Genomic DNA, 26,168 nt, shown 5'->3' with positions numbered 1-26,168 from the left:
GATTCATGATGGGCTGAGCCAGGACCATGTCCCTATTTTAGAACCAGCTAATGTCTTTTCCGTCCTCAAAATCATTGTGTTCATCAGATCAGCCACATCCTTTTTGAAAAGCAGAGTCGGCTTGACCTTCTGAATGGCCTGTTGCTTTTTCCAATTTGTAAAATGTTGAGGTGGGTTTTATAGATCGGTGTTCACATTTCCTTCTGATGTTGTTGTTGTCGTCCTCTATGTAGTTTTATTCAGAATTGCATACGATAGAAGAGATAAAGTCAGAGAGCAAGGAAACAAACCCTTTAGTCCAACTTGTCTATGCTGACCAGACATCCCAATCTGAACTAGTTCCATTTGCCACTATTTGACCCATATCCTTCTAAACCCTTCCTATTCATATACCCATCCAGATGCCCTTTAAACGTTGTAATTGCACCAGTCTCCACCACTTCCGCTGGCAGCTCACCCCATACACACACCACCCTGAGGCTACTCCTCAGGTCCTTTTTAAATCTCTCCCCACTCATCTTAAACCTATGCCCTCTAGCTTTGGACTCCCCAAACTGTAGAAAATAAAAGACCTAGGCTATTTACCCTATCCACATTCATGTTACAAACCTGTGTGCTCATCCATCAGCTTCTGTTATTCTAGGGAAATCACCCCCAGCCAATTCAGTCTTTCCCTATAGCTCAAACCCTCCATCCATGGCAACATCTTTCTTATGGAAGGCAAACCAGAATTGTACACAATATTCTAAAAATGACCTGACCAATAACCTGCACAGCTGCAACATGATGTCCCAACTGCTATGCTGAATGTTCTGACAAATGAATGCTAGCATGCCAGACGCCAACCTGTCTGTCTTCACCTCCACTTTCAAAGAACTGTGCAACTGCATCCCTTGGTCTCTCTGCTTTGCACACTCCCCAGGACCCTACCACTAACTGTAAAAGTCCTGCCCTCACATTTACCTAAATTGAACCCCAGCTGCCACTCCTTGGCCCATCTGGTCAAAGTTCCATTATACTCTGAAATAATCTATCCACATAAAACTAAAAGTAGATATTCTCTGAAACCATCCAAAATTATATCTTCCACCATTATTCAAAACCCAGTTAACAAACCATGTTATGTACAGAAAGGTCTTTGCAGCATCACGACTTCACAGTATCCCAACATGACTATGAACATTCCTCCCAGGTTAGGATACCATACACCACTTGACAGTCTACGCCACAATATCTTCATCCTAATATTGGTTTGTAACCCGTTACCAGGTGTGATGTGGCAGCAGGTTCCCACACTTGCTCATTGCACACGTGTCCAGTATTGGTTTTGTTGTTTGCTCTATTTATTTAGTGCGCACACAGTGATCAATGAGATGATATTCATTTTGTATTTTCATCAGGGTTAGTTTGTGCATGATCTACTGTGACCTACAGGAATTGCAGCATCAGCCACAACCTCAATTCATTAAAAGATGCTTTCGGATTGCAGTATCATATGATCTCTCTCTTGAGAAAAGCATAGGTCTCAAACAGGAATTTGTTTCGGAGATACCTGGTTATAGACTTGTGTGAATTTCTCCCAGAAAAGAGAAACAGCTCATTCAAAGGCTGTGATGCACTTTGGAACATACCAAAGGAAGTAAAAAGATTCAATGAGAATGCAAGTTAATCTGTCATTGGATTGCAACCTGCAAAAAAATGTCCAAAGGACGCTTAAAAAAAAAGACAAAAAGCACAATCACAAAGGTTTTCAAAACATTTTTATTTCTAGTTTACTTCGTTGGAAACTTGTCTAGTACAGGTCTGTTTGTGAAAATGTGCATTTCAGACCATGAACAGTGACATTTTGTAAAATATAAAAGTACAAATTTGTAATTGAATGCTTTATATAGATTGTGACCATCTGAAATATGTGAAACATTGATTTAAAAAAAAACAGACATCTTTGTCGGTACATGAAATCCCGATTTCAGCCTTTGGACTTTCAGTACAGATTATCTTCTTTAATATAAAAATACAGTACACTGCCTTTTCGGTACACAACCTTGTACAACCAACTTCCGTTGTCTGTGCAGCATTGTGGTTACATAATGGAAGGTTCAGAAGAAGAGAGATCCACATGCAGAAATGACTTGAGGTAAGCAAATGTTCCTGAAATTCAGACAGTATACATCAGACCTCTTGGAACCTGTAGTATTTCCCTACAGAACCCTTTCAGATAAATGTACAATGCATTTCAGTTTACAGTAAAACTGGACTATGAGGCAATACATGAAACAAAAACCTGGTGTTTAAAGAAAAAAAATCTGGTTATCTGTAGTTTGAGGTAATGTGAACAGGAACCTTTTTTTGGAATAGAGCAGTAATCACATTAAGAACTGATCACATTAATGAAAAAATCTACAAAGACTGATGTCAATATCATAATTTTCTATGAGAAAATTAAAACCTATAACATGGCAGTATATGGCATTGTAATAAAAACTGATCCATAAAATAGCAGCAAAACACAATGACAAAGAAAAAAAAACTTTTTTTTAAAAAAAGAGAAAAAGCAAAAAAATTGTTAATTTTAAACCAAGCTGGGAACTTATCCATAGCAGCTCAAAAAGGAGTGTCCACTCCATATCTTACAATCAACACCATAGACGGCAGTATCACACAAAACATCTCTCCCATCACATTCTCCTCACACCACAACTTCAATCTGAGTATAGTTTCTCCTCCTCCCCTCGACTACTTTCTAGCATCAGTACATACCAAGATGTGCAAATTTTCTATCAACACCTAAAAGCTGGGGGGGAAAATTTAAAAAAAAGGGACAACTAATTATTTTTCTTCTCCAAGAAGACTAATTGTACTAAAATAAAAACTATGGTGTTTCATGTTTATGGTGGTGAAAGGGAAAATATATAAAAGGTATATAAATGGGGCCTGAACTTTAAAGAAAGATATTTACAGAAATGATAATGAATCCAATCCAACAGCACTCTGAACGTTGGGCATGTAATAGCAGCAGCTTTTTCAGGTTTCCTGCCTCATCTCACCTATCTGAAACTAGCCGTCAAGAAGCACCAACATTGTCTCAAATGTCCATTGGACCATAGTCCTCAAATCGAGAAACGAGGGGGAAAAATACTGGTGTCAAAAGACTGTGGCCAGTTTCTCCAGAAAAGGCAGCACAAAATTTCTTTCCCAGCCGGTTTTAATCATGAATGCTCGAAAGGTCGAGCGCAGCACAAGAGAAAAAAAAAGAACATGCGCAAGAAAACGTCAACCCCACCCACCTGTGCCAAGTGAAGATATCAAGCTTAATCTGACTGCCAACTGCAGCTTTAATGCTGGACGTAATTTCACCTCCAGACAGAATTCATATCATCACTGTTGACTGAGGGGAAAGGTCGGGGGTGTTAGCTATGCCAATATATCCTTCTAAGCTCAGAAAAACTAAATTCCATTAAAAGAAAGAAACACAAGCTGCTTTCAAAGTTAATTATTTCCCATTTGCAACATTAACCATAGCCCACTTCCATCTGAGTTCACTCTCACTCCTCGTGATCATTGCTAGGTCGTATATCTGGCCAGGAATCAGAATTTTCCATCACACACAGGTGCCGAAAACAAAATCTTAGACCAAAGATCATCCATAGCAGTAAATCAACCAATAGTGAATGCTCCCTCAAATCGCACAGAAATTCTTGTTCAGAGGACCTTTATTATTCTAAAAGATACTGTACGGCATTCAAGTATCATTTCAATTTTAAAACATCTTAAATTTACTGCGTGGAGAAGGAACGAGACATCTTTGTATAAGGACTAAGATCCTATATTTGCGACACAAAACACCTGAATTCTGATGTATCTCTACTGGAAGCTTCTTGTACTTCAGACTGACAATAAATAGATCTACATTACCTTATAAATAAATTACATGAAGCATTTTCTTTAGTTGTGGATAATCAAGCTTCCGGAACAACATGGTTACATTCTACACGTGCTGATAAAACCTGAAGAATACGTCTACACAGGCCCCATTTATAAATTAGTTGGCACATGAAAGATTTCTAAACACTGTTCTTTCAATAAGAAAAAAAAAATGGTGGGTGATTCTGGCAGTATTTTGTTTGGAATGTAGTTATCATTCACTGGAATGTCACAATCCAAGTTCCAATTCCCTCTCAAACACCATAGTCGAAATAACTTGTTTTGCAAACACAAGCACTTAATATTTCTAAACCATTCCATTTTGTTTTTAAACTTTTCTTTAAATTTCCACACAAAGAATTTAAAACAAAAACCTACTGACCGAAAGTGCTTTGAAATGGAATGGTTTGAGAAGAGAGAAAACAAATCTCCACAGGCCGTGGATTTAACCTGTTACTGATTGGCCAGAACGGGTCGACTCTAGCCAACATTATATTTACATAGGTCTCTTCTGGCAAAAAAATAAAATTAAAAGACACAGACTTTTTAAAAAGGTATTATATCATTAGTAAGTTTGTGTGTGTATAATTAGGTATTTAGCCACGAGTAGTAAAATGAACCTGCATGAGCAATAATAAGCAAGCACCCAGCAAGCCTTATCCACAGTTTCCAAAGAATACAAATAATAATGCTGATAACTAAAATACACCAATGGGTTACATCAACCATTTATAAGGTGAAGAGGATAACCACTAAGAAATCACATAAACATCTGGACAAACCGATTATAAAGTGACTAGACACATATGCAAGCAGGTATAGAAAAGCTTAAATTGCAGTCAAAGCTATGCATTTTTTACTCACTTTTTCCTTTTTTTTTAAATAGAAAAAAGATTAAATCATTACTACCTAAAACCCTCTTCTACATTAAAAATGGTTCATTCATATTCAAAATCAAATCTATTACCTCCCCTAATGACATTTTCTACTCTATTATAAATTTAGAAGCATGAACATGGTTTTTGAATTGAAAAATGCATTTCCATTAAAGTCTCATATAATCTGCATGTATTTTGTAGCTAACACATGCTTGACTATGCAAAAGCCTTCTCTTTCCTGTTCATTAAAACAATCAGTTTTAGACTAGTTCATATTTAAAATGCATGGTGAAGGGACACGAGCACTGAAACACAAAAGGAAGCAGTTCCCTTCTTTTTATAAATGTGTTGGAGATATTGGAGGGGAGGTCATGGTGTTTTTTTTAATATATATTTATTTATATATAGCGAGCATTTCCTTGCGAGTTGCCAGTGACCGTTCTTGTCAATTATCATAGGTTCACATCTCGCACATCAGTCGGTGTGCAGGAGACATCTAGCTCATCCTCAACAGTCTTTGTTTCCGAGGATATGCTGTTGTGTTGTACCTGGCGTAGACTTGTTTCAAGAAGTGACTCAATCTGTTCTTGACAGGCCCGTAAGCAATCCTGTGTGAAGACAAACAGGAAAGGGATTGGGAATAGAGAAAGTTAAAACTGTGTTGAGGTTTTAACACTGAAAAACAGTTCACAGAATTAGCAAAGCAGCATTTCACGTCAAGGTACATTCGGATGCCTCAGTGAAACGTGATAGCTTTATCAATGAATAGCTTTGAAGGAGCACCTTAAAAAAAGGGGAACAGGCAGATGAGTGTTTTAGAAATAAATTCAACAGCTAACGCCCAGAGAGCTTAATATTCAAAATTAAGGACAACTGGGGATATGCAGAACTGGATAGATCTCTGTGGTAGGTACAGCCTGGATGTTCTGGGCCAGTTGTAGAAACACTACCATCACTATGTCACGGGAGCCCCTCGCTAACTGCTTGAGGTGTTCACACATGATAATTGGCACTCCTACACATGGTCTCAAATTGGAGGGAAGGCCATTGATGAAGAGACTCAGGCCTTGGACACTATAAAACATAAGATGTATGTAAAGAAGTAGACCATTCAGTCCACTGAGTCTGCTCACCCATTCAATGAGATTGTATCTGATAATCCTCAACTCCACTTTCCTGCCCTTTCCCCATAATCTCAATTCCCTTAACAATGAAAAATCTACCTCAAGCTTGAATATATTTAATGACCCAGCCTCGACAGCCTTCTGCAGTAAAGAATTCATAGATTCACTACCTCCTCAGAGAACTTCTTCCTCATAAGTTGTCTTAAATGGGTGAGCCCTTATTCTGAAACTGCGCTTTCTGCCCTAGACTTTCCCTAGTCATGTCCCCTAAGAACTTTGTACAAAGTTGCCTCTCATTTTTCCAAAACTCCAGTCAGTACAAGCCCAAAAGCATCTCCTCGTAAGACAGTCCATCCAGACCCCATATTCTGCTTCCACAAGTCCAAAGGTCCACTTATGACCAGGGACAATTTGAGTGGACATTGGACCCCACCATGTGTAGAATTGGAGAATGTCAAAGATCTCAGGATTGCAGAACTGGATTCCCTCTTGCCAATTAATATTTCTACTGTCGCCACATTCTGCGCATTCAGCAACAGGAATCCTCCAGATGCACTGGAAAAATATATGAATATAATTAAACTTTTCTGCTGCATTTAATGTTGTAGACTGCTTCTGGTATAACAATCAGTGTTGATGGAAAACTGTGATTTTTGGGTAGAGTGCTGTCCAGAAGTCACATGAAAACACAAATGTTTGCTTCTGTGTATTTGAAAATTCATTAATATTTCTGGTTTAGCATCTTTTTTGTTTGCAGTCTTATCATGATGTGACCTTTGCCTGTCATTTTCTTTGACCTCTGGCCTGTCAACCCCTGCAGTCAAAGCACTCTTTAAATGATAAATTAGTGCCTCCTGTTATGATCTGCATGACTGGAAACCAATGACATTTTTTGGAAAAAAAAATGGGTCTGCAGCAGTGTCATTGTCTCTCGTTACACCCTTCAACTGGAATGCTTAATGTGCAATTTTGTCTAAAAACCAAAAAGAACTGCAGATAATGTAAATCAGAACCAAAAACAGAGGCTGCTGGGAACGCTCAGCACGTCTGGCAGCATCTATGAAGAGAAATCAGAGTTAACGTTTTGGGTCCGGTGACACTTTCTCAGAACTCAGTTACTGGATCCAAAACGTTAACTCTGATTTCTCTTCACACATGCTGCCAGACGTGCTGAGCTTTTCCAGCAACTTCTGTGTTTGCGTGCAATTTTGTCTCCTTACTTTGTGCCCCAAAAGCACCAGAAAGGTAACTTCAGAATTTTATAAATCGCAAATTCATTTTTTCAATAAGAATCATCAAATTAAATTATTCCAAACTACAAATCTTACTATAATCATGTATCACATTTAAAGTCAAGCTTGACATTATTGTTGCCAATATTAGTGCAAACTGTACAAATCAAACAGTTACTTCAGTATCAGTGTGGCTTTACTGCCAGTACAGACATGTCATCGTTAATCATGTTGTGTCAGGGACTACAGGCTTAAAAAGGACAGAGGTCACCTCAGTTATTGCTTTAAACCTTTCCCAGAGCTTATTCAGTCAGAGTGACAAAAGAATGCCTGTCCATTAACTTCCTCACCATTTCCCTAACACTGCTGATGCTATCTCCTGACGACTGCACATAAAATGAGCTCGAGTCCAACATCAAACAGTTCTGTGAAGCTGCAAAATGAATACACCTAGGGCCTATGACATTTGGTCTGACAGCACTGATTTGTTCAAAACAACCTCAGATTCTGTTTGAAAGAACTACAGTGCACCTTCTGGACACTTGCAAAATAATGGTAAATGAACTAAATCAGCGGACACTTGATAACAAACCAACCATGGGGGCGGGGGGAGGTGAAGGACGGGAAAGCGTCAGAAAAAGGAAAACATTAACCATTGCTTTTTATCCTCTCACCTCAATCATTTGCTTATTTGCAAAGACTTGCACAACTCAAAACCTTTCACAAAGTATTATTTCTGAAATACAGGCAATAAGCCAGCTTTTCTGCACCCAGCACAATAATCCCAGAAACTGCCGTCAACTTGACTGCGTTAGTTAATTGGTTTTAAGTGATGTTGGCTGAGGGAAGAACGCTGAGCTAAAAGAATATAAACTCTTTCCCAAACTCTTTGCCATGGGATCTTCCCCACTGACTTGGAATTGTTTGATGTCATGAGGAAGGACATTACCAAGAACAACATTGTCAGACAAGAACTGATACTCGATTCCTGGGAGCAAGTCTTTAGGCTCCAACCTTCCTGAAAGAAGCTTATAAAGTGACTGTATTTGTGCTATTCTGGATTCTCCTTTCTCAATGATGGCTAATCTTTATGCTACTGATGGTCCAAACAGAGCAGAACTGAGAATTAACACAAGTAACACAATGAAGGAGAGTTTCTGGGAAATATGCACTACCCTGAAATTAAGGCTTCATTGTATTTTCTAAACTCTTTGTGCTCTTTTTCCCTGAAGACATTGACTGATGCCATCTTCCAGCTCTCCAATGGTGTCAGCAGCTCTGGCTTCCAGACGGTGCACTTTCATGTAGGACATTGGATGATGCGTCACATCCACCATTTGTCCCCGGCCCAGAGGGCAGGACCGGCGCGGGAGGGCCCCAGACCAGAGGGCAGGACCGGCGCGGGAGGGCCCCAGACCACAGGGCAGGACCGGCGCGGGAGGGCCCTGGCCCCAGACCAGAGGGCAGGACTGGCGCAGGAGGCCCCCCGCCCAGAGGGCAGGACTGGCGCGAGGCCCCCGGCCCAGAGGGCAGGACTGGCGCGAGGCCCCCGGCCCAGAGGGCAGGACCGGTGCGGGAGGCGTCTGCTCCATTTGCCTTTATGTTTTTCCTCCCTTTCTCTGCTTTAGAAAGATGGCAATGCTGAACTTTTAGCTTTATGTTTCTAATTTTTACCTAAGGATTTTTTTACCTGGGCACCTAAGGTAGTGCTGGAAATGGTGACTTTGTTCACTTTTCACTGTGCATCTGTATCCCTGTACCCAAGTACATGTGACAATAAAACTAATTCTAATTAAGTTCAATCATGTCCTCACCCAAAATCTTAGAGCGGAAGTATAGAGGAACCTCAGCTATCCAGCATTCGATTATCCAAATAATGGATTATCCAGCAAGATTGCAAGGTCCCGGTGGCTTAACAATATTATCTGGCATTTGATTATCCGGAATTCGACTGACCGATTGAAATACTGCCCTCTCACGTCCCTTGGATAATTGAGGTTTCTTGGATAATTGATGGTGCACAGTTAACCCCACGTGGTTCACTTTATTAGAAAGCTCCATCGGCCCGTTCAATAAATTCAATAATCCTGTGAGGATTACACAGATGGTATGGCACAGAAATACACCAACTAGGTCACACCAGACACCTCCTCCAGTGCTCTTCAATCAATCTCCTTTCTCCCTAATATGTGTTATTGAGGTTTCCCTTAAATGTGTCTATGCTGCGTGCTTCAACCACAGCTGGTGGTAGTGAATTCCACATTCTCCCGACTCTCTGGGAATAAGAAGTTTTTTCCAAACACTTGATTTAACTATCACCACGCTGGTTCTCTCCCCATCACCTACATAACGAGAGGTCAGCCCTGCATTGACCAATTCTCCTTCTAGGCTGCACAGTGGCTGTGATCAGACAATTCTCAACATTGTCTTCCAGTTCTGGAAGTCGCTGTTGCACACGGACCTCTGGTACCCATGCAAAGGAAACAAAATTAGACGGTCCAGAGGCACCAAAGAAATAAACTTGTGAACATCTTAATCTGTCTTGGACAATGAACTTTACCCCCTCATAGCTCATACATGGAGCATTAGGTCAGCTAATATAACGAAAGGTAAGAGTGGATCAAAGCAGAAATGGACCAAGATCTCCTGCCCCACATTGTCATTGAAAGAACCATTTTAATTCTGTTTTCACACCTACCAACCTAGAAATTAAAAAGGAGTAAGCAACATGTCACAAAGAGGAGGTTAGGGTGGATTAGCCATGGGGAAATAGGATATTGGGGTGGGTCTGGGGTGGGATGCTCTTTGGAGGGTCAGTGCAGACTTGGGGGCCAAATCGCCTCTTCCCGCACTATAGGGATTCTGTGAACGTAACACCAGAATGATGACATATTTTTCTTGCATAGTATATACGGGATAAAGAAAATGCAAGAATGTTTTCCTGACAGATTAACCCTTTAAACTTGTCGGTTGTAACAATAAATAAATTTATAGCAGAGACAAGCCATTTTATCCCAACTGGTCTACACTGAGTACTTCTGCTCCACTCACGTCTCTCAGCATCTGTCAGCATTAAAACATCTTCACTGAGTATATTTATGACTGAGATAGACAGGTTCTCAAATATGAAGGGGATCAAAGGTTATGGGGAGAAAGCAGGAGAATGAGATTGAGAAGTTTATCACATTGACGGGATGGCAGAGCAGTCTGAACTGCCTAATTTCTGCTCCCATGTCTTATCTGTGTAGGACCTGAACAAACAGCTGTCATGATTTAAAGCTGCAAAATTGCAACCATCTAATCACTTGAGTACTCCAAGATAGATGGCACAATTTGAATTGTGGGCAACAGCCCAGGTACGTTTTCCTAAAATGTTGCTCTAGTTTGCCGAATTCAAATCACGACAGAGAAAATGATGCCGTTGCTGGTCTCAGGTGTCTTATTCTGGAATGGCAAAGACAAAAGCCATGAATGGCTGAGACAAATCTCAGGTGTCAGGCCGAGGAAAGTTTAATTCGGACAATTTCCACTCCCACAGTCAACATTCAAGCAAGTCACAAGGCTGGGGCTGCATGTGAATGGTAGACAAATCACTACCTCTGAAGGAAAATAAGCTAAAATAGATAGGGGGGTGCCTGATCTACCAGTTACTAATCTCACAAAGCCCTGGAAAAACAACTCATACAGTCCCATGTCTGCTTTACATCTCGTCACTCTCTGGTATAAGGAAGTTCATTCCAAATTCTTCATTTAATTATCACAAATTTACAGCTCATTTGAAGGGTCCCCATAATTAGTAATTACACAACCTTACACAGGAAGGATCAGTGGAAAATAAAAGTGCAAGTTTATTGTTTTTGTATTTTTTATTTGAAGCTGAAATTTCAAAAATCCGTGAATATAAGTGGAAGGTTTTGCAAGGACACACTCCACCATTCAGAGGCCAGTACAAGTCAGAGTAGCAGAGAACCAGCCTGTGATTGGTGGAACAGCACACTACATGGATACAGTCCACAGGGGGTTTGGAGGATAGGAATGGACACAGAGGGGGTTTGGGGATTGGACTCTGGCTGGGCAGGAGGGGGAAGGAGGTGAGAAGTCCCACCACAGAGAAGAGGCAATGACGCCAGATGACAGAGGACAACTGGGAACTGACTGAGGTAACGAGCAAGTTTGACAAGGGACAGCCAGCTGACATGATCGTTTTGGATTTCCAGAAGGCCTTTGACAAAGCGCTGCACAAGAAGCTGCTAAATAAGATAAGAGCCTATGCTGTTAGAGTTAAGGTACTAGCATGGATAGAGGATTGGCTGACTGGCAGAAAGGGGGATAAAGAGGTCTTTTTCAGGATGGCAGCTGTTGACCATGGAGCTCCACAGGGGTCAGTATTGGGACCACAACTATTCACGTTATACGTTAATGATGATTAGGAAGGTACTGAGAGAATTGTTGCTACATTTGCAGATGACACAAAGATAGGTGGATGGACAGGTTTTGTTGAGGAAGCGGGGAGGCTGTAGAGGACTTAGACAGGCTTGGAAACTGGGCAAAGAAATGGCAGGTGGAATACAATGGGAGAAATTGTGAGGTCATGCACTTCAGAATAGAGGCAAAGACTGTTTTCTAAACAGGGAAAGGCTTTAGCAATCTGAAGCACAAAGGGACTTGAAGTCCCTGTGGTGGGACTTCTCATCTCCTTCCCCCTTCTCCCCAGCCAGAGTCCCATCCCCAAACCCTCCCCATGACCATTCCTATCCTCCAAAGCCCCTGTGGACTGTATCCATGAGGTGTGCTATTCCACCAATCACGAGGTCAGGATTCTCTTCAGGTTAACAGCAGGTTCAGTGGGCAGTTAGGAAGGCAAATGCAATGTTAGTATTCATTTCAAGAGGGTTAGAATACAGGAGCAGAAATATACTGCTGAGGCTGTATTAGGCTCAAGGCAGACTGTATTTGGAATATTGTGAGCATTATTGGATCCCATATCGAAGGAAGGATGTGTTGGACGTGGAGGAGGTCCAAAGGAGGTTTACAAGAATAATCCAGAGAGGAAGGATCAGGGGAACATTATTGAAGTGTATAGAATACTGAGAGGGCTGGGTAAAGTCACTGAGTGTTGTTAATTCAAAGATAGATAGGTTCTTGATTGATAAGGGAATCAAGGGTTATGGGGTGAACGCAGGAGAATGGAGTTGAGAAACATCAGTCATGATTGAATGGCAGAACAGACTCAAAGGGCTAAAGGACCTAATTCTGCTCCTATATTTTATGGAGCATGGTTAGACCAGCATGTCAGAGGGTAAGGCTGCTCTGAGAGGAGGTGGTGAAAGTCCGCTAACCTCCAATCTGTATGAATTCATGTGACATCAGCTCCAGAGTGAGCCTCACCAGTAGTGACCCAAGGTCACAGTTAGGATTAAGCCTCACTCCTTCATTTGGCCCCAGGTGCCACTCCATTCCTCGGTGAGCCAGAGTTAGGGCTGATTCTTTCTCTCTCTCTCTCTCTCCCGCACTAGCTCTGCTTATTAATCAAAGAGGCAAGAAAAAATAAATTAGCTTCAATATTAAGCTCTGTTGCTTGGTACTCAGAGGGTCATTTCTATTAATTGCTCATTTAAATGATCAATTCATTGCTCTGAATGTCTTTCCATGACCTTGGTGTTTATTGTTTCAGCAACCCTCATATTTCTGACATTTGCTCACCATCACTTCCCCCAAGGGAAATGGAATTGTGCACCTGTCCCCATCACTGACCTGCACCCCCCCCTTCCCTCAGTGACGTAAGGAGAGGCTAGATACCACTAGAGCTAAATAATCATGTCTCTTTTTCCCTCAGACGAAGAGTGTGGTGCTGGAAAAGCACAGCTGGTCAGGCAGCATCTGAAGAGCAGGAGAATCGATGTTTCGGGCATAAGCCCTTCACCAGGAATATGCTGATCAGTCAGTATTGCATTCAGTGACAACTTCAATGCCACAGGTTCAGAATCTGAACACAATGAGTCTTGCTACCACTGCCTATATCCTTCTGCCAAACTTTGGTATTCAGTGCCCTCCTTCATTCCTTGGGAAATTTAAAATGGACTCAAAAATCCTAAAAGAGAGCTTCTCACCCCTTTCTGTTATATCTGAATAAAAGAGTTGCACTTATAGTTAACAGGACTCAACTAGAACATCCATTCCAGTTTTATAAACAAGTTTCTTGTGATCTTTTACTTGAAGCAGTTCTGTCTGTCTCTTTTTGGAATGGTTAGCGTGGGGAGTGTGTTGGTGGGAACACAGGATGTTAAGTGGGATGTGGGTTGGGGAGGGAGGATAGCGCCGACGAGGGAGTCCAGATTGCCAAATGAAAGATCACATTTGCTTTTGAGTGTTCTCAGGTCTCGATTCTCCCTGGAATAACAGATGCCGAATCGAAGGTGTGTGGGTAGTTCAAAAGATTAAGCCAAAAACAATTAGGATAGTGGAAACTTGATCAGACCTAACAAATTCACAGCACTCACACAATGGGGCCAAGGGTACTTTCTGAAAAATATATAAGACTGCCCAAGCGTCCCAATTATTTTAATTTGGGTTTCAATTACTGGCGATCAAAGTGAAAACAGGAAATTAGACCCATTACTAAGGAGATGGAACCAATGCCAGTACTCTAAACTCTCAGCTTTTCCTTCAATCAGGTATGTGCCTATAAAGTACACCCTAACATCCACCTTAATTTAAAGAGGTATTGGGAAGTCAAGGTAATCTCTCTTTCATATGTTTAATTGCAGGAGAAAGTGAGGACTGCAGATGCTGGAGATCAGAGCTGAAAATGTGTTGCTGGAAAAGCGCAGCAGGTCAGGCAGCATCCAAGGAACAGGAGAATCGACGTTTCAGACATAAGCCCTTCTTCAGGAAAGGCTTCTGTTCCTTGGATGCTGCCTGACCTGCTGCACTTTTCCAGCAACACATTTTCAGCTATGTTTAATTACAGACAGCCAAACAGTTAAAATTCTATCAAATTCCAATTAAATCTCCATTTGATGGTAACACCATTAACAGTAACCATGAACGTACATCCCAAATGTCATTACCAAGACTTTGGCACTAAATTTACAACTGGAACTTGGTTATTTACAATGTGAATTACTGAAGATACAAGGGGAAACTCCAGGTGAATCTCATGCCAAGCTACCCTGCAGGGAAATCAACAGGGATCAACTCTGATCACCAGTCTTACCTAACAATACTCTTGTTAAATATAAATAGCAAGCAAAGGTCAGGTCAGGTGCACTAGAGGGCTTCCTGCTGGGTCATCAGGTTAAAATTATAATCAATTCTCATCTGTAATGTTCTATGCACACAGACTGTTGAAGGTGACAGGACAGGCGGAGGGAGCAGTTAATAAAGTATACAGTACCCTTGGTTTTATTGGCAGTGCTTTGGAACAAGAGAAAGGAGTTGCATCTTAAAATTGCATAAAACACTTGTTACACTTTCTCTTGAGTACTATGCATTGTTCTAGATGCTACATTATAGAAAGGATGTGAATGCATTGAAGAGAGCACAGAATCAGTTTCCAAGAATAGGTCCAGGTTGAGAAATATCAGCGATAAACACAAGTTGGAAGAGTTGGGGTAGTTTTTCTTGGAGAGGAGGAGATTTAATAAAGAGTTTCACAATCACAAAAAGAGTGAACAAATTAGGCAGAGAGAAACTGTATAAGAATCTAGAATGGGAAGTCCAACCTCTGGAGTAATCTGAAAAAGAGAAGCAGATGCGATGTGAGGAAAAACTCTCTCACCCAGCAAGTAGTTAAGGTGTGGAAAGCACTGCCTGGAAATTAGTGGACACAGGTTCCATTGAAGCATTTAAGATGGAATTGGACCATTATTTAAATAAAATCAACACACAGGGTTGGAGCTGAAGTGTGGGAGATGGCACTAAGATGCACATTTGGAGAGCTGGTGAAGATGTGATGGGCCAAATGGCCTCCTTCTGCACTGTACCAATGCTATGAACAATGAAACTGCATGCCTGAAAGGAAGATCAGGGTTACTGTACGTTTAGAGCTGAAAATGTGTTGCTGGAAAAGCGCAGCAGGTCAGGCAGCATATGTTTAGTCCAAACTTCGCGTTGCTATCACATTCACAGACCCCTGACAGAAATTGCCTGCGGCAGGTTTCTTACAATAAATACAGCAGCAAAGTAGTCAAGCCACTACATTTGCCAACCATTGGGCTAGAGAGTGTGTTTGGCTCATATTTATAACCAACTGCAAGTAGAACAAACCAATTATAAACAACAATTCAAAATATCTTGCTTCTTCCGCCTTTTGCTACGAAAACTTAATGGGGTTTATTCTTGAAAAGAGGCATGGGGAAGTGTAGGACTCGTCTTAAATTAGTTCAGTACATTGTATAAATCGATCTTGGTTACTGTCTCGCATATAAACTCAGCAGAAGCATACACGTCCTTTCCTGGGGCAACATTCTTGGATGCTGTTTTCCAGCAACATTTTAAAGACCTTTGCTTTTAGGTACATCGTGTTGGTCCTGCTAAAGTTAGTTCTGCTGCAGAACCCTTGACCTAACATAATGCTGGGCTGCTGCATTACAATGGACAAGAAAAAGCACATCTCCGCGTCAGAGATCATACGTCACCGAGCCACACATTAGCATTTCCCCTCCACTTGCTCAAAAGAATCCCTGTCTTCCTCAGCCAATTGATCCCTGACTGCTTTATAGCCCAATTCTGACTGAGGCACATCTCCTGCTGTCCAGCTAGGCAGAAGGAAAGCCGCAGCATAAATCAGTCAAATATCTGCTTCAAACAAAGAGAATGTCCCCATCAGACTGGTCAGCCAGTGAATTTTGCAGCATAGGTGCAAGGTGCAATAAAACTGGACTCAGATCATTAGGAAACCTGAACAAGAGAGAGATTGGCTCCACTTGACATGAAAAGGCATCAGGTTACAGGCCACACATAAAGGTCACAAACACCATGAGGCCCATTTATCACATTTCTTATGAGCCATTTCCTTTTAAGCTTAACCCTCTGCCTGTCTTTACTGATACACTATTAATTGTTGAATGGCCACTAATGAGTCACACATCACACAGCTATTGTACTCTTGAATGCAGAAGAGTTACAAGTACATAACATGGCTATTATTGCTAAACCATTCAAATTCTTTTTATCCTGGGGCTCCCAATCAGGGCATTTCACACCCTGAGCTTTATTAATTTTTGATTGAAAAGGAACCCCAGCAATGCCACATTTAAGTATACTTGTCTCAATTGCAGTATTTCACACTGCAGCTACAAATAAATCTAATTACATATTATACACCTTTATTCATCGACTTCCAGTCGAAAGAGTTTCCTGTTGCTTGCAGTCACATGGGCGATTCTTTAAATCAGTCCTAAAGGCATTGATAAGGGAGTGACAGGCACTGTGCTGGCAGGGATAAGTGCATCAGACAGTCCATTTTCTCCTGTCCCCTCAGCCACTAACCATTTAGCAAAGTTTAGTTGCTGACAGTATTTCAGCTTTCCTATGTGAAGTGCTCAGATTATCAGCATTCACTGCCCAGGCATCTTGAGAGCAGTGGGACTGTGCCCTGCATCAGTCACCATACAGATGGGGAAGGAAAGCAATTTTTACATTAACAAAAATCTTTAATTTTATAAACCTCTATGGTTTTCAACAAGGCAGGGCAAGAAGAAAGATCTTCACGATAGTTACATATCATGGGAGAAAGTGAGGACTGCAAATGCTGGGGATCAGAGCTGAAAAATGTGTTGCTGGAAAAGCGCAGCAGGTCAGGCAGCATCCAAGGAACAGGAGAATCGACGTTTCGGGCATAAGCCCTTCTTCAGGAATGGCCGAAACGTCGATTCTCCTGTTCCTTGGATGCTGCCTGACCTGCTGCGCTTTTCCAGCAACACATTTTTCAGTACATATCATGGGAAGGTATTTGCTGGATGGTTGTGCAGAGAACAACAGAGACCACACCCATTGAACTCATCAAACACTAAACTTGAAAACAATTAAGCAGGGACAATGATAACTAAAGGAAAAATACATACATTAGGAACACATGGTGGCTTAGTGGTGAGCACTGCTGCCTCACAGTACAAGGGACCTGGGTTCAATTCCCACTTTGGGTGACACTGTGGAGGGTAGCACATTTGCCTCATCTCTGCATGGACTTAGTCTGGGTGTTCTGGTTATCTCCCCACAATCCAAAGATGTGCAAGTTAGGGTGGATTGGCTATGTCAATTTACTCATAGCACTCAGGCTAGGTGGATTAGCCATGGGAAATACAGAGATGTGGTGGGTCCAGGTGGGATGCTCTTCAGAAGTGTGGTTTTGATGAGCTGAATGGTCTGCTTTTGGATTTATGATTTGGGGCAGTGGACTGAATTTCTCTTCGAAATGTAAAAGGATAGGCGACCATTCAGCCCAACTTGCTGATGCTAGCCCTATTGGACAAGCTGAGTCGCACACCCTAGCTTTCTCACATCCTCACTATTTCTTTTAACCCTGCAATTATTTATCCAAATCTCTCTCAAAACCTATTACCAATTTTACACATTTTTTGGCTGTTTATTAATAACAGAAAAGGCATACACCACATGCTGAAACTGGGAACACTTACCGGGTCACACTTGATGATTTGTGATAGGAAGTCTGTGAGAGACTGATAGGAAAGAAAGCTGTCACTATCGCCCAGGTGGAGGCCATGAACGGCTGCAGCCAAACTGCCAGCTGCAATCATCGATGGTGGGTTCGATATAAACTTGACATCTACAAAAGAGAAAACCAGCAGGAATCTTAAACTTGGCACTGAGGAGAAATTGCCCACTGGGGGCAAATTGTGACAGACCCTTTGCGGTTTGGGTGTGCAGTCCGTGCGCAATGCCCTGGCTGTCCTCCCATTGCAGTGACTGATGCTCAGTGAGATGTGGCAGAACTAAGTGACGGAAACCTCCAGGACTTGGCAGGCACTCAATGAGCCTCCGATCTGACACCATGCTGACAGCAGGGCAAGACTGGTGCCAGACAGCTCTGCTGTAGGTCCACACTCGAGACCACTGCCATGGCTCTTTTGTGCTCTGAGTCACCATGACTCAGAGGTGTGCCATCTGCCGGGAGAGATCAGGAACTTGGGAGGGAGCAAATCTCAGTACTGCTACCTGACTTCACTCAGTGCCTATGGAGGCACAACAGTGACACTCAAAACCTAAATGATATTTCTGTGTCCACTTTTATACTCGTGACTGCTCCAGACAAACAACATGGCCTGCCCTTTTGTCACATATAACAAGGAATTATTTGTACCAGAGGCCAGCAATTTTAGCATATTAATGATGAGTGCCTGTGCCTTGTAATTGGGTGTCCCAGAGTGAAGAGTGTTGCATCATTGTTGACCTCCCATCAGCTCAGCGTGTGTGATCGAGACAGCGCGGAGGGAGAGCGCTCCACACAGCAAAGATGAATTGGACTTGACATGCGGACAAAAGGGAAGCTTGGGGGGTGTTTGGAATGGGGGCTGGAAGAGGCCGGCCCCTGCTTCCTCAATGCTCCCAACCTCCCCCCACCCCCACCACCCCGCCAACTCCGAAACCAACTCAAACAGACATTCTTCCCGGCCTATCTTGAGACTTCATCCGAAAGGAATAAACAATTTCAGTGTTGTAGGAAGAAAGCCAACACTGCATTCCCCCCACCACCGCCCCCACCACCCCCAGGACAAAGACAAAGGAGGCTAAATCTTCCAAGTCTCTTTCTGAAAAAGAACAGAAAGAAAAAGGAGGGGTGGGGGTGGGAGTGGGAGGGGAAGAACCCAAACAGGACGAGCCACTCCTTCAACTCTGCATGAAGCAACACCATCAAAACCGAGGGCTGGGGGCCATGAATGAAATCCTTTCATTCAGGCAAATCAAAACTGCTCACTGAATCCACTTGCTGAGATTTGACAGGTCCCAACAAGTCACATTCTTGAAGTGGTACAGAGAACAGTGGAGGTGCAGTTGTTTCAAGTTTGTGTCATTAATATCAAGTAGCCATATTTTAAACTACATAATTATTAGAAATATGCAACTTGTACCAGCCCGGTTGTGAATTCTTTACCTATTATGAATGCCATTTTAAATTTTGGTAACTTGAACATTTGTCCCAACATCACTTGTCCATGCCAAGATCCATTCATTACTGACAATTATGTGTTAACTTCAAACAACACTAGTTATTTTTTGTGACCTACCGCAGCACAAAAGAAGGTCTTTAGGAAAATCCAACTCTATTAAAACAGACAATTCAGAGACTGCACAAAAGGAATTCTGCTCAACATCACCTTGAATGTAATCCCTTCCATTAAAAGTCTTTTAAATCATCCCTTCCAACCACCTCCCCCCCGCCAAACCATCTCTAAAGTCCCAGCTCAAGCTTTTGTAATGGATAATTACTTCAGTGCTCCATTTATACGTCTGTCAATTGCCATGGGCACATGTTGCGTTTCAGGCCTTAGGCTGGTCTATTTTCACCCATCAACTGTACCCTCCCCCCAGAAAAAAAGGAACTGGAGCCATCGATCAAAGTACTGGAATGTCAGCATTGCACAACCTTTGAACTCTCTCGATTTGCTCCAGCATTGTAACTCTCAGAGCAACAGGGAGTACACATTCAGGAAAACTTCATCATCCTCAAACTAAATGAGGAGGCCAATGTTTTCTGGGATCCACCAAACAAGACAACTACCTTCTTTCCACGCCCCCCCCCCCCCCCCCAACTTCCCCACTCATCAACTCCCCAAACCCAAACACTTCCCCGTCAGCTTATCCATTAACTTCAACAGCTGATGTATCACACCACACTCTCATAGCTTCGATAATTTCCTTAAGCCAAATTTCAAACCTGTAACGCGTTCCCTAACCGAAAAATGTGACAAACTTTGCAAATATTAGTTTGTTCAGTATTATTTTAAAAACAAAGAAACACTAATTCCTTTAGCTTATCTGGTGGTGCTGTAATCAAACCAAAACCATGTTGCTTCAACAAAGGTCAGGCAACTTCAAATGAATGATGCATTCTGTTATTAAAATGTGTTAAATATTAAATAACTGTCTATTTTTTGCCTTTAGATGTCCTCACTTACACACCTGCCTGAGTTGCACTCACTCCTGTACACCAGAGTACACTGGCCATTCTACACCAGTATCAGCAGACTGGAGAATGCCAAGCCTTATCATTCACCAGCTAACAATGGTAGCTATGAATCTAGTTATAGATATTTTGAACTAACCTATTCAGATATGCTGTGATGCACCTCTGGAGCAGGTAGGACTTGAAGCTAGGCAGCCTGACTCAGAGACAGGGACATTACCTCTGCAGCACAATATTGCCAGTTATAAGCTCAGTGTAGATTCCTCAATGTGCAATCACATGACAGGATTAAGAAAAAGGTGGCAGTGAAGTGAATTATGAAATGCAAGTACAGTGCAGCCCAAAATCAATGTTTACGTCTGGTCTCTATTTGTAGTTAAAGAAAAGCTCCACTAGAGGGCAAGCTTGACAACATCAAGCGAGTCACCCACGGTGTAGTCTGAGTAGGAGAACACAACAATTTGGGATTTTCCCGGAGGTTCCATCTGTTTCTCCAGTTAGAATTCTGGCCATAAAAGCCAGACAGATCCCAGGTTTAATTCCAGCATGCAAACTTAGCTTCTCTCAAGCAGCATACTTCGAAAGAGCCCAAACACACCATGCTTGGCAGGCAAAGTATTAAATAAACTTTCTTTTAAAATGACCAGTGTTCTTCATTCCCAAATACTTTCCAGCAACTTCTGCTGCAAACACACGGCTAAGCAGCTAGGTTAGTAGCGGTGCCTCTTAAGGGCGAGCAACCAATCTCCAAAAATCTACATTTACAACATGCACAGTGAGAAGTGAAAGGGTGTGGGATGTCTGTGCGTCTGTATTACAACAAGAGGTATGTGCATTCATGAGTGGGGAAGGCATGGAGACAGGAATATTGGTGGGAAAATCATTGGCTTGCTCTGACTTATTCTAGCATCCTGGTGGTTAGAATGGAACACAACATTGAAAGTGCACACGGCTCTTTATGGAGAGACAAGAGTTCAGGTGTAAGCTGTCTTGTTTAAATTTTAGATGACTCCACCTGCAATACCCACAAGTCAGGACCTGCAGTTAACAGTCCCCAAATAATACTCTATGCTACATTTAGAGAAGATTTGGAGGTGCTGGCATTGGACTGGGGTGGACAAAGTTAAAAAAAAATCACAACACCAGGTTATAAGTGCTTCCAAACAAACCTGTTGGAATACAACCTGGTGTTGTGTGATTTTTAACAATTAGAGAAGTTTGACTTCCTCACAATCCTGACCAAACTCTGACTAACAACTACACACTGTATTAGCTTCCAGTTATTGGTAAAGCCAAGTTCAGATGGTTGAGAAATGTACTGCTTAACACCGGGAAATAGTCAGTGAGGAAGCTCAACTCACTTTCCTGGTGCCTAATACAGAAGCAGAACACCCAAAACATTCCTGACTTGAGTTTTCAATATTGTAGAGGTACTCTTATCAGAGAAAATGCAGCATATGTGACCAGCAAAAACTATCAAACTGAAAAGCATTTAAAAATCATTCAACTGGATGCCAATTGCTTCCCCAGACTGCGTTAGCCACTGGTCTTTGCATTAAGTTTTATTTTGCATATCCACGTAATCAGGGATAGGGAATCTTATCTCTCAGCTCCTATTATGTTGGTAGCACACCTCATCTTTCTCGCATTAGCGTAAATGGTGTGTTAAATGCAAATTTACGCAAAGCTGAAGAAATGCATTCAGCCTCTCGAGTGCTCGATTGAAATGCCTGGCCCCTACCATTCAGAAATATGATCTGCAGTGCCCCCTGCACCCCCCCCCAACCCCCTCCCCCACCCCACATGACAGTTGTTTTGAGTGCAGACTCCGTACCTGTAGCACATAGAGCCACAAACGTCTGCGCATGTTTGCGAATGATCTGCTTGCTGTCCTTGGGAATGGGCAGCTTGTTGAGGAAGTGTTCAATGAAATCGTGGGGGGTCACAGAGGCTAGATCCCACTTCAGCTTGTTGAGAACAAGCAGCTCCATTTTCTGAAACAGAAACATACAGATTTGGGCTGTGCCGGCCCTGCAGCAGAAACTGAAAGATTATACTTTAAACAAACGACCAAACTGGGCTGGGAACTGTTTCCATTGAGAGAATGTGTATTTTACATGCCAATGGCATATCTCGTAAAACACATTGATGGAAAATAAATATCTTAATGAGTTTCCGCATTGTATTCCAAAGTTTTAAAAAAAAACACAGGCTGGAACATGGGCTGTAAGTCTTCAGCAATGGCGTAAATTTTGAACTTCAAGTAAAGAGAGGAGTTTTGTTGTGTGCAATTATGACATGTGGAATACATTTTTAAAAAATAAATACCATTAATCTGCTCGTGTTCTGATATCGAATCGACAAGACGCTGTTCAGGGTCTCAACAGGGTGAGGCTGATCTCAACAGAGGGCGCCACCACCTTAGAAATACCATCCACCTCAGATGGAAATGCAACAAACAAGGGCAGTGGGGCGAAAATATTAAGTTCAACTCCTGCAAATCCAGCGATGGACAAGTTAAGATGCCCTCTGTAAAACCCCAGAGCCGTTCAGTGTTCGACGGCAGAAATCTGGGACAGTGAGAACCTACAAGCACAAAACCCCCCAATCCCTAAAATCAGTGACAATGTCCGAGATTCGAAGTCACATTGTTCTCCGGCTACTTGAAGGAAAGTGGAAATAATTGTGGGTTTGGTTTGGGTTGTGCTGAATGAGAAAATTATTTGGGGAGGGGGAGTGGAGGTCCCAAATTGAAGGGGCTTGATAATGGAAAGTGGAAGCTTGTTCTTTGGAGGTGGGGGGAATAGGTGCGAAACATTGGTCCTAATTAACTTGAGGAAGAGATTTGCAAATTGAGTCGCGCTCAATGCTGCTGAAATATGGGAACTTGATGTCAGTGTTTGCACATTGTCTGGCTGACTCAAATGTAACGGGGGGTGGGGGGTGGGGGGTGAGGGAGAAGGAGTTACTGCTGGCGATGGGTTGGGGGTTGGGGGGGTAGATATTCAATGAAGATTTAGAGAGAATTCAGAGGATTCAGCTTTCAAGTTCAAATGGAGAGGGGGAGATGATTTTTTTTGGGGGGGTGAAGGAGGTGGAAGAGATTGGCCATTTACCAGTAACTCCTCGGGCCGAATAGAGTTGTCGGTGTAAATGCAGAGTTTTTCCGCTGTTAACGGAATCGTTTCCTTCATTTTCGAGGCCAGGAACATGCACGTGGCTCCCAATAATTGCAAGTGGGTTTTCTTGGTCAATTCAACCGACAGGTATCTGTCCAAATAGTTCATCGCCATCGGGAAGACTTCTTCCTCGCATTTCTGCTCCTCGCAAACCTACAGGAGGCAACAACACAAGTGGAAAATTCGCTTGCAAACACAAAAACTTGGTGTGAAACTTGAGGGAACCTGGGGCGGTTATTCCACACCCCGTTCCCCCAAAACAAAATCACCCCCCCCCCCTTTCATTTCCTCTTTGTAACCCTTTTCTCCGACCCAGGAATTTGGACTGAGCAGCAGAGACAGACTCCCCTCCTCCTGTCTCTCTCTCTCTCTCTCCCTTGCCCAAAGCAGCTTGAATTTTCGCGTCGTCATCTTTTCAAAAAATATTTAAAAATATTTAAAAATTAGCCCGGGCGCCCAAAATGGGTCGAAAATCCGGCGCAAGCGGCGCTCTTTCGAACCGGCCAATGCTGGGGGCATTTCCAGGTGGTCGAAGTCGCCAAAGGGAGTGAAATGTGAGTCCCCCCGGAGGAAAGCTACGAACTGCGCCCACATCAGAAAACAGCCGCTGCTCTCCTTCAAAAAATGATTTAAAATACTCAGCGGCGGCGGAACGGCGCAGAAATTGCCTGAAAATGTGCAGCGGGCTCTCAACTTAGCGCCGCGCTCCTTCCCCTGACCCCCTAGACCCCTTTTGCCCCTCAATTCGAAACCTTTCTCCCCGAGAGGGCTCAGAGACACAGGGTTTTCGCTGACCCCCCCTTCCCCTCTCTCTCTCTGAGAGTTTGCACGGACCCTCTGCCAGTTTCACACCCGGAAATTCAGCAGCATTTCCCCACCACCCCGGGCTTAGCAACCATCCCAAAGGGGGTAAAAAGCCCCCTCCACATCCCCCATGCCCTGGAGAGAGGTTTGGGGAGGGGAGGGGGTTGAAAAGGGCTGTTCTGAACAAAGATGGCGTTGAATACTGGCACGCATTGAACTGCATACGTGTACAATCTTATTTTGGGGTTAAAATTAATTTCTGAGCCCCAGGAGCCGGGGGCGAGGGGCAGTGAGAGGGTGCAGAGGGGGTGGGTGACTGATGGGGGCATTCAGAGCGTTTATCCTTTATCCTAGCAGCCTCCCCCCTCCTCAATAGACCGGCCTTTCCAAAACATCACCTCACCTCAGTGCCCCGTACCCAGCTCACGGTCGGGGTAAGTGGGGTCCTGTTTATGGGCATACAGTAAAGGAGGGCGGGTTCAGGGGGCAAAGGAGGGAGAGAGAGAGAGAGAGAGGTGGGGGGGGGGTAAAAGGAACTGCATTTAAAACATTACATCAATAATCCCACTCAGATGGAAAGCAAAGAGACGCGGGTAGTGAGGATGCGGGGGCGAAAACTGGAGTTTACAGGGTCTCTATGACAAGTCCCAACAGTTGTGCAGCCAGCTTGCAAGTTTAAACTTTGGGGGAAAAAAATCCCTGGGACAGATCGGAGCTGCAATAAAGTCCTGCAGACTACAAACGTCAACTCGTGCACACAGCTCGATACACACAGTTATTGCACTAGGAGAGGGAGAGAGAGAGAGACACACATCTACGTTCTGTATAAGATTCTGTGAACAAACCTCCAGCATCCAAGTTGCAACAATCTTTCTCATGGAAGGCGCAATGTCTTTCTGAACACACTTGAAATAGGTGAGAGAGGGCAGGCAGTTCTCCTCGCTTCTGAGCATAGTCTGCAGGACCCGATCATTGATGAGATTGGGGTCGTTATAAGCTCTTCTAATGGTCTCTCCTTCGCAGCATAGCAGCTGATGTTCCATTGCTAGGGCGCTTCTCTCTCTCTCTCTCTCCTTATTGCATTGACTAAAGCAGGGATGCTGCTGCCTCTGGAGGCTCTAGTTCAGGGAAAAAAACTTTAACTATAACTTGCCCACAAGTGACGCAATCGCCTTTGAGTTGTTGTTATGCAGAGCAGCTGCGGCTGGGAAGATCAAAGGAGGAACGAGAGAGGCCAAATCCGGGGGGTGGGGGACGGGTGTGGGTTGGGAAGGGCAAGGGAGCTGATAAAGCCACCCCATTCCGAGGCAACATCCACTCAAATTCAACCTTACTGCGGCGACTGGGCTTATTTTGAAACTTCCTTTTTGTGTGTGTGTGGGAGCCGGTCATGTTCCTAGATTTCTATGCAATATTGCACACTTACATATTTGCAAAATTAAACCCCAATCCGTGCAATCAGTGGGAACTTGTAGTCAGCTGTCAATCAACTCATGATTGACTGACAGTTCAGTGAAAGTTAGCGAGCATTCGGTACGATGGGAGCAGACTTAATGTTAAAAAATAAGATTCATTCTGCACTGAAAACCTCTCGGACCGTGCAATGCAGCCGCGCACGCACATATTTGGGCATGAAGCGATTCCTGTGCCCATGCGATAAAACATGCACTTTGTTGTATTATCGTCATTTGCATATGGCTAAGATTTGTAACGACTCCCACCCCCCCATGATTATTAATTTTTCGCTCTGCTTTATGTTCTTGTTGCTACGCCGACTCCACAATCCAGGGGTCAGGCCAGTTTATTCCCAAAGCTTCCTGCTTTGCTGAAACACTGATGCATGTGCTCCTAATCCCGGCTGCCTCCTTATTTCTGAGTGT

The 26,168-nt window shown here is 43.0% G+C and overlaps 2 protein-coding genes across 4 annotated transcripts in view; one reads left to right on the top strand and one right to left on the bottom strand.

Annotated features, from left to right (window-relative positions):
- The window catches only part of lto1 (LTO1 maturation factor of ABCE1), a 142,483-nt gene extending 129,250 nt beyond the window's left edge, over positions 1–13,233 (top strand). Inside the window, exon 5 of one of the 3 annotated variants that reach the window (XM_072592813.1) lies at positions 12,995–13,233. In XM_072592813.1, the coding sequence (XP_072448914.1) occupies positions 12,995–13,042 (48 nt within the window). In that variant the 3' untranslated portion in view covers positions 13,043–13,233. Of the gene's footprint in view, positions 1–8,390; positions 8,966–12,994 lie in introns of those variants that run through there. The other 2 variants (XM_072592810.1, XM_072592808.1) reach the window with 2 other exon arrangements.
- Positions 1,744–25,423, bottom strand: ccnd1 (cyclin D1). Its single transcript, XM_072592807.1, has 5 exons — positions 25,134–25,423; positions 23,422–23,637; positions 22,140–22,299; positions 17,799–17,947; positions 1,744–5,410 (listed from the first exon to the last, which is right to left on the bottom strand). Exons 1-5 carry the CDS (start codon positions 25,329–25,331, stop codon positions 5,255–5,257), a joined length of 879 nt encoding a protein of 292 aa, XP_072448908.1. The 5' UTR covers positions 25,332–25,423; the 3' UTR covers positions 1,744–5,254.
- Between the last annotated feature and the right edge of the window lie 745 nt (positions 25,424–26,168).

This window comes from Chiloscyllium punctatum, chromosome 22, assembly GCF_047496795.1.
Source record: "Chiloscyllium punctatum isolate Juve2018m chromosome 22, sChiPun1.3, whole genome shotgun sequence".
NCBI classification, from domain to species: Eukaryota; Metazoa; Chordata; class Chondrichthyes; order Orectolobiformes; family Hemiscylliidae; genus Chiloscyllium; species Chiloscyllium punctatum.
This window is presented reverse-complemented; position numbering and strand designations above follow the sequence as displayed.

Coding starts and splice junctions, on each gene's coding strand:
- ccnd1 (XM_072592807.1), bottom strand. CDS start 25,331: ATGGAACATCAGCTGCTATGCTGCGAAGGAGAGACCATTAGAAGAGCT. Junction 17,948..22,139: donor TGTGGCTCTATGTGCTACAG/GTACGGAGTCTG, acceptor TCTCTTTTGTAG/ATGTCAAGTTTATATCGAAC. Junction 5,411..17,798: donor AAATCATCAAGTGTGACCCG/GTAAGTGTTCCC, acceptor GTCTTCACACAG/GATTGCTTACGGGCCTGTCA.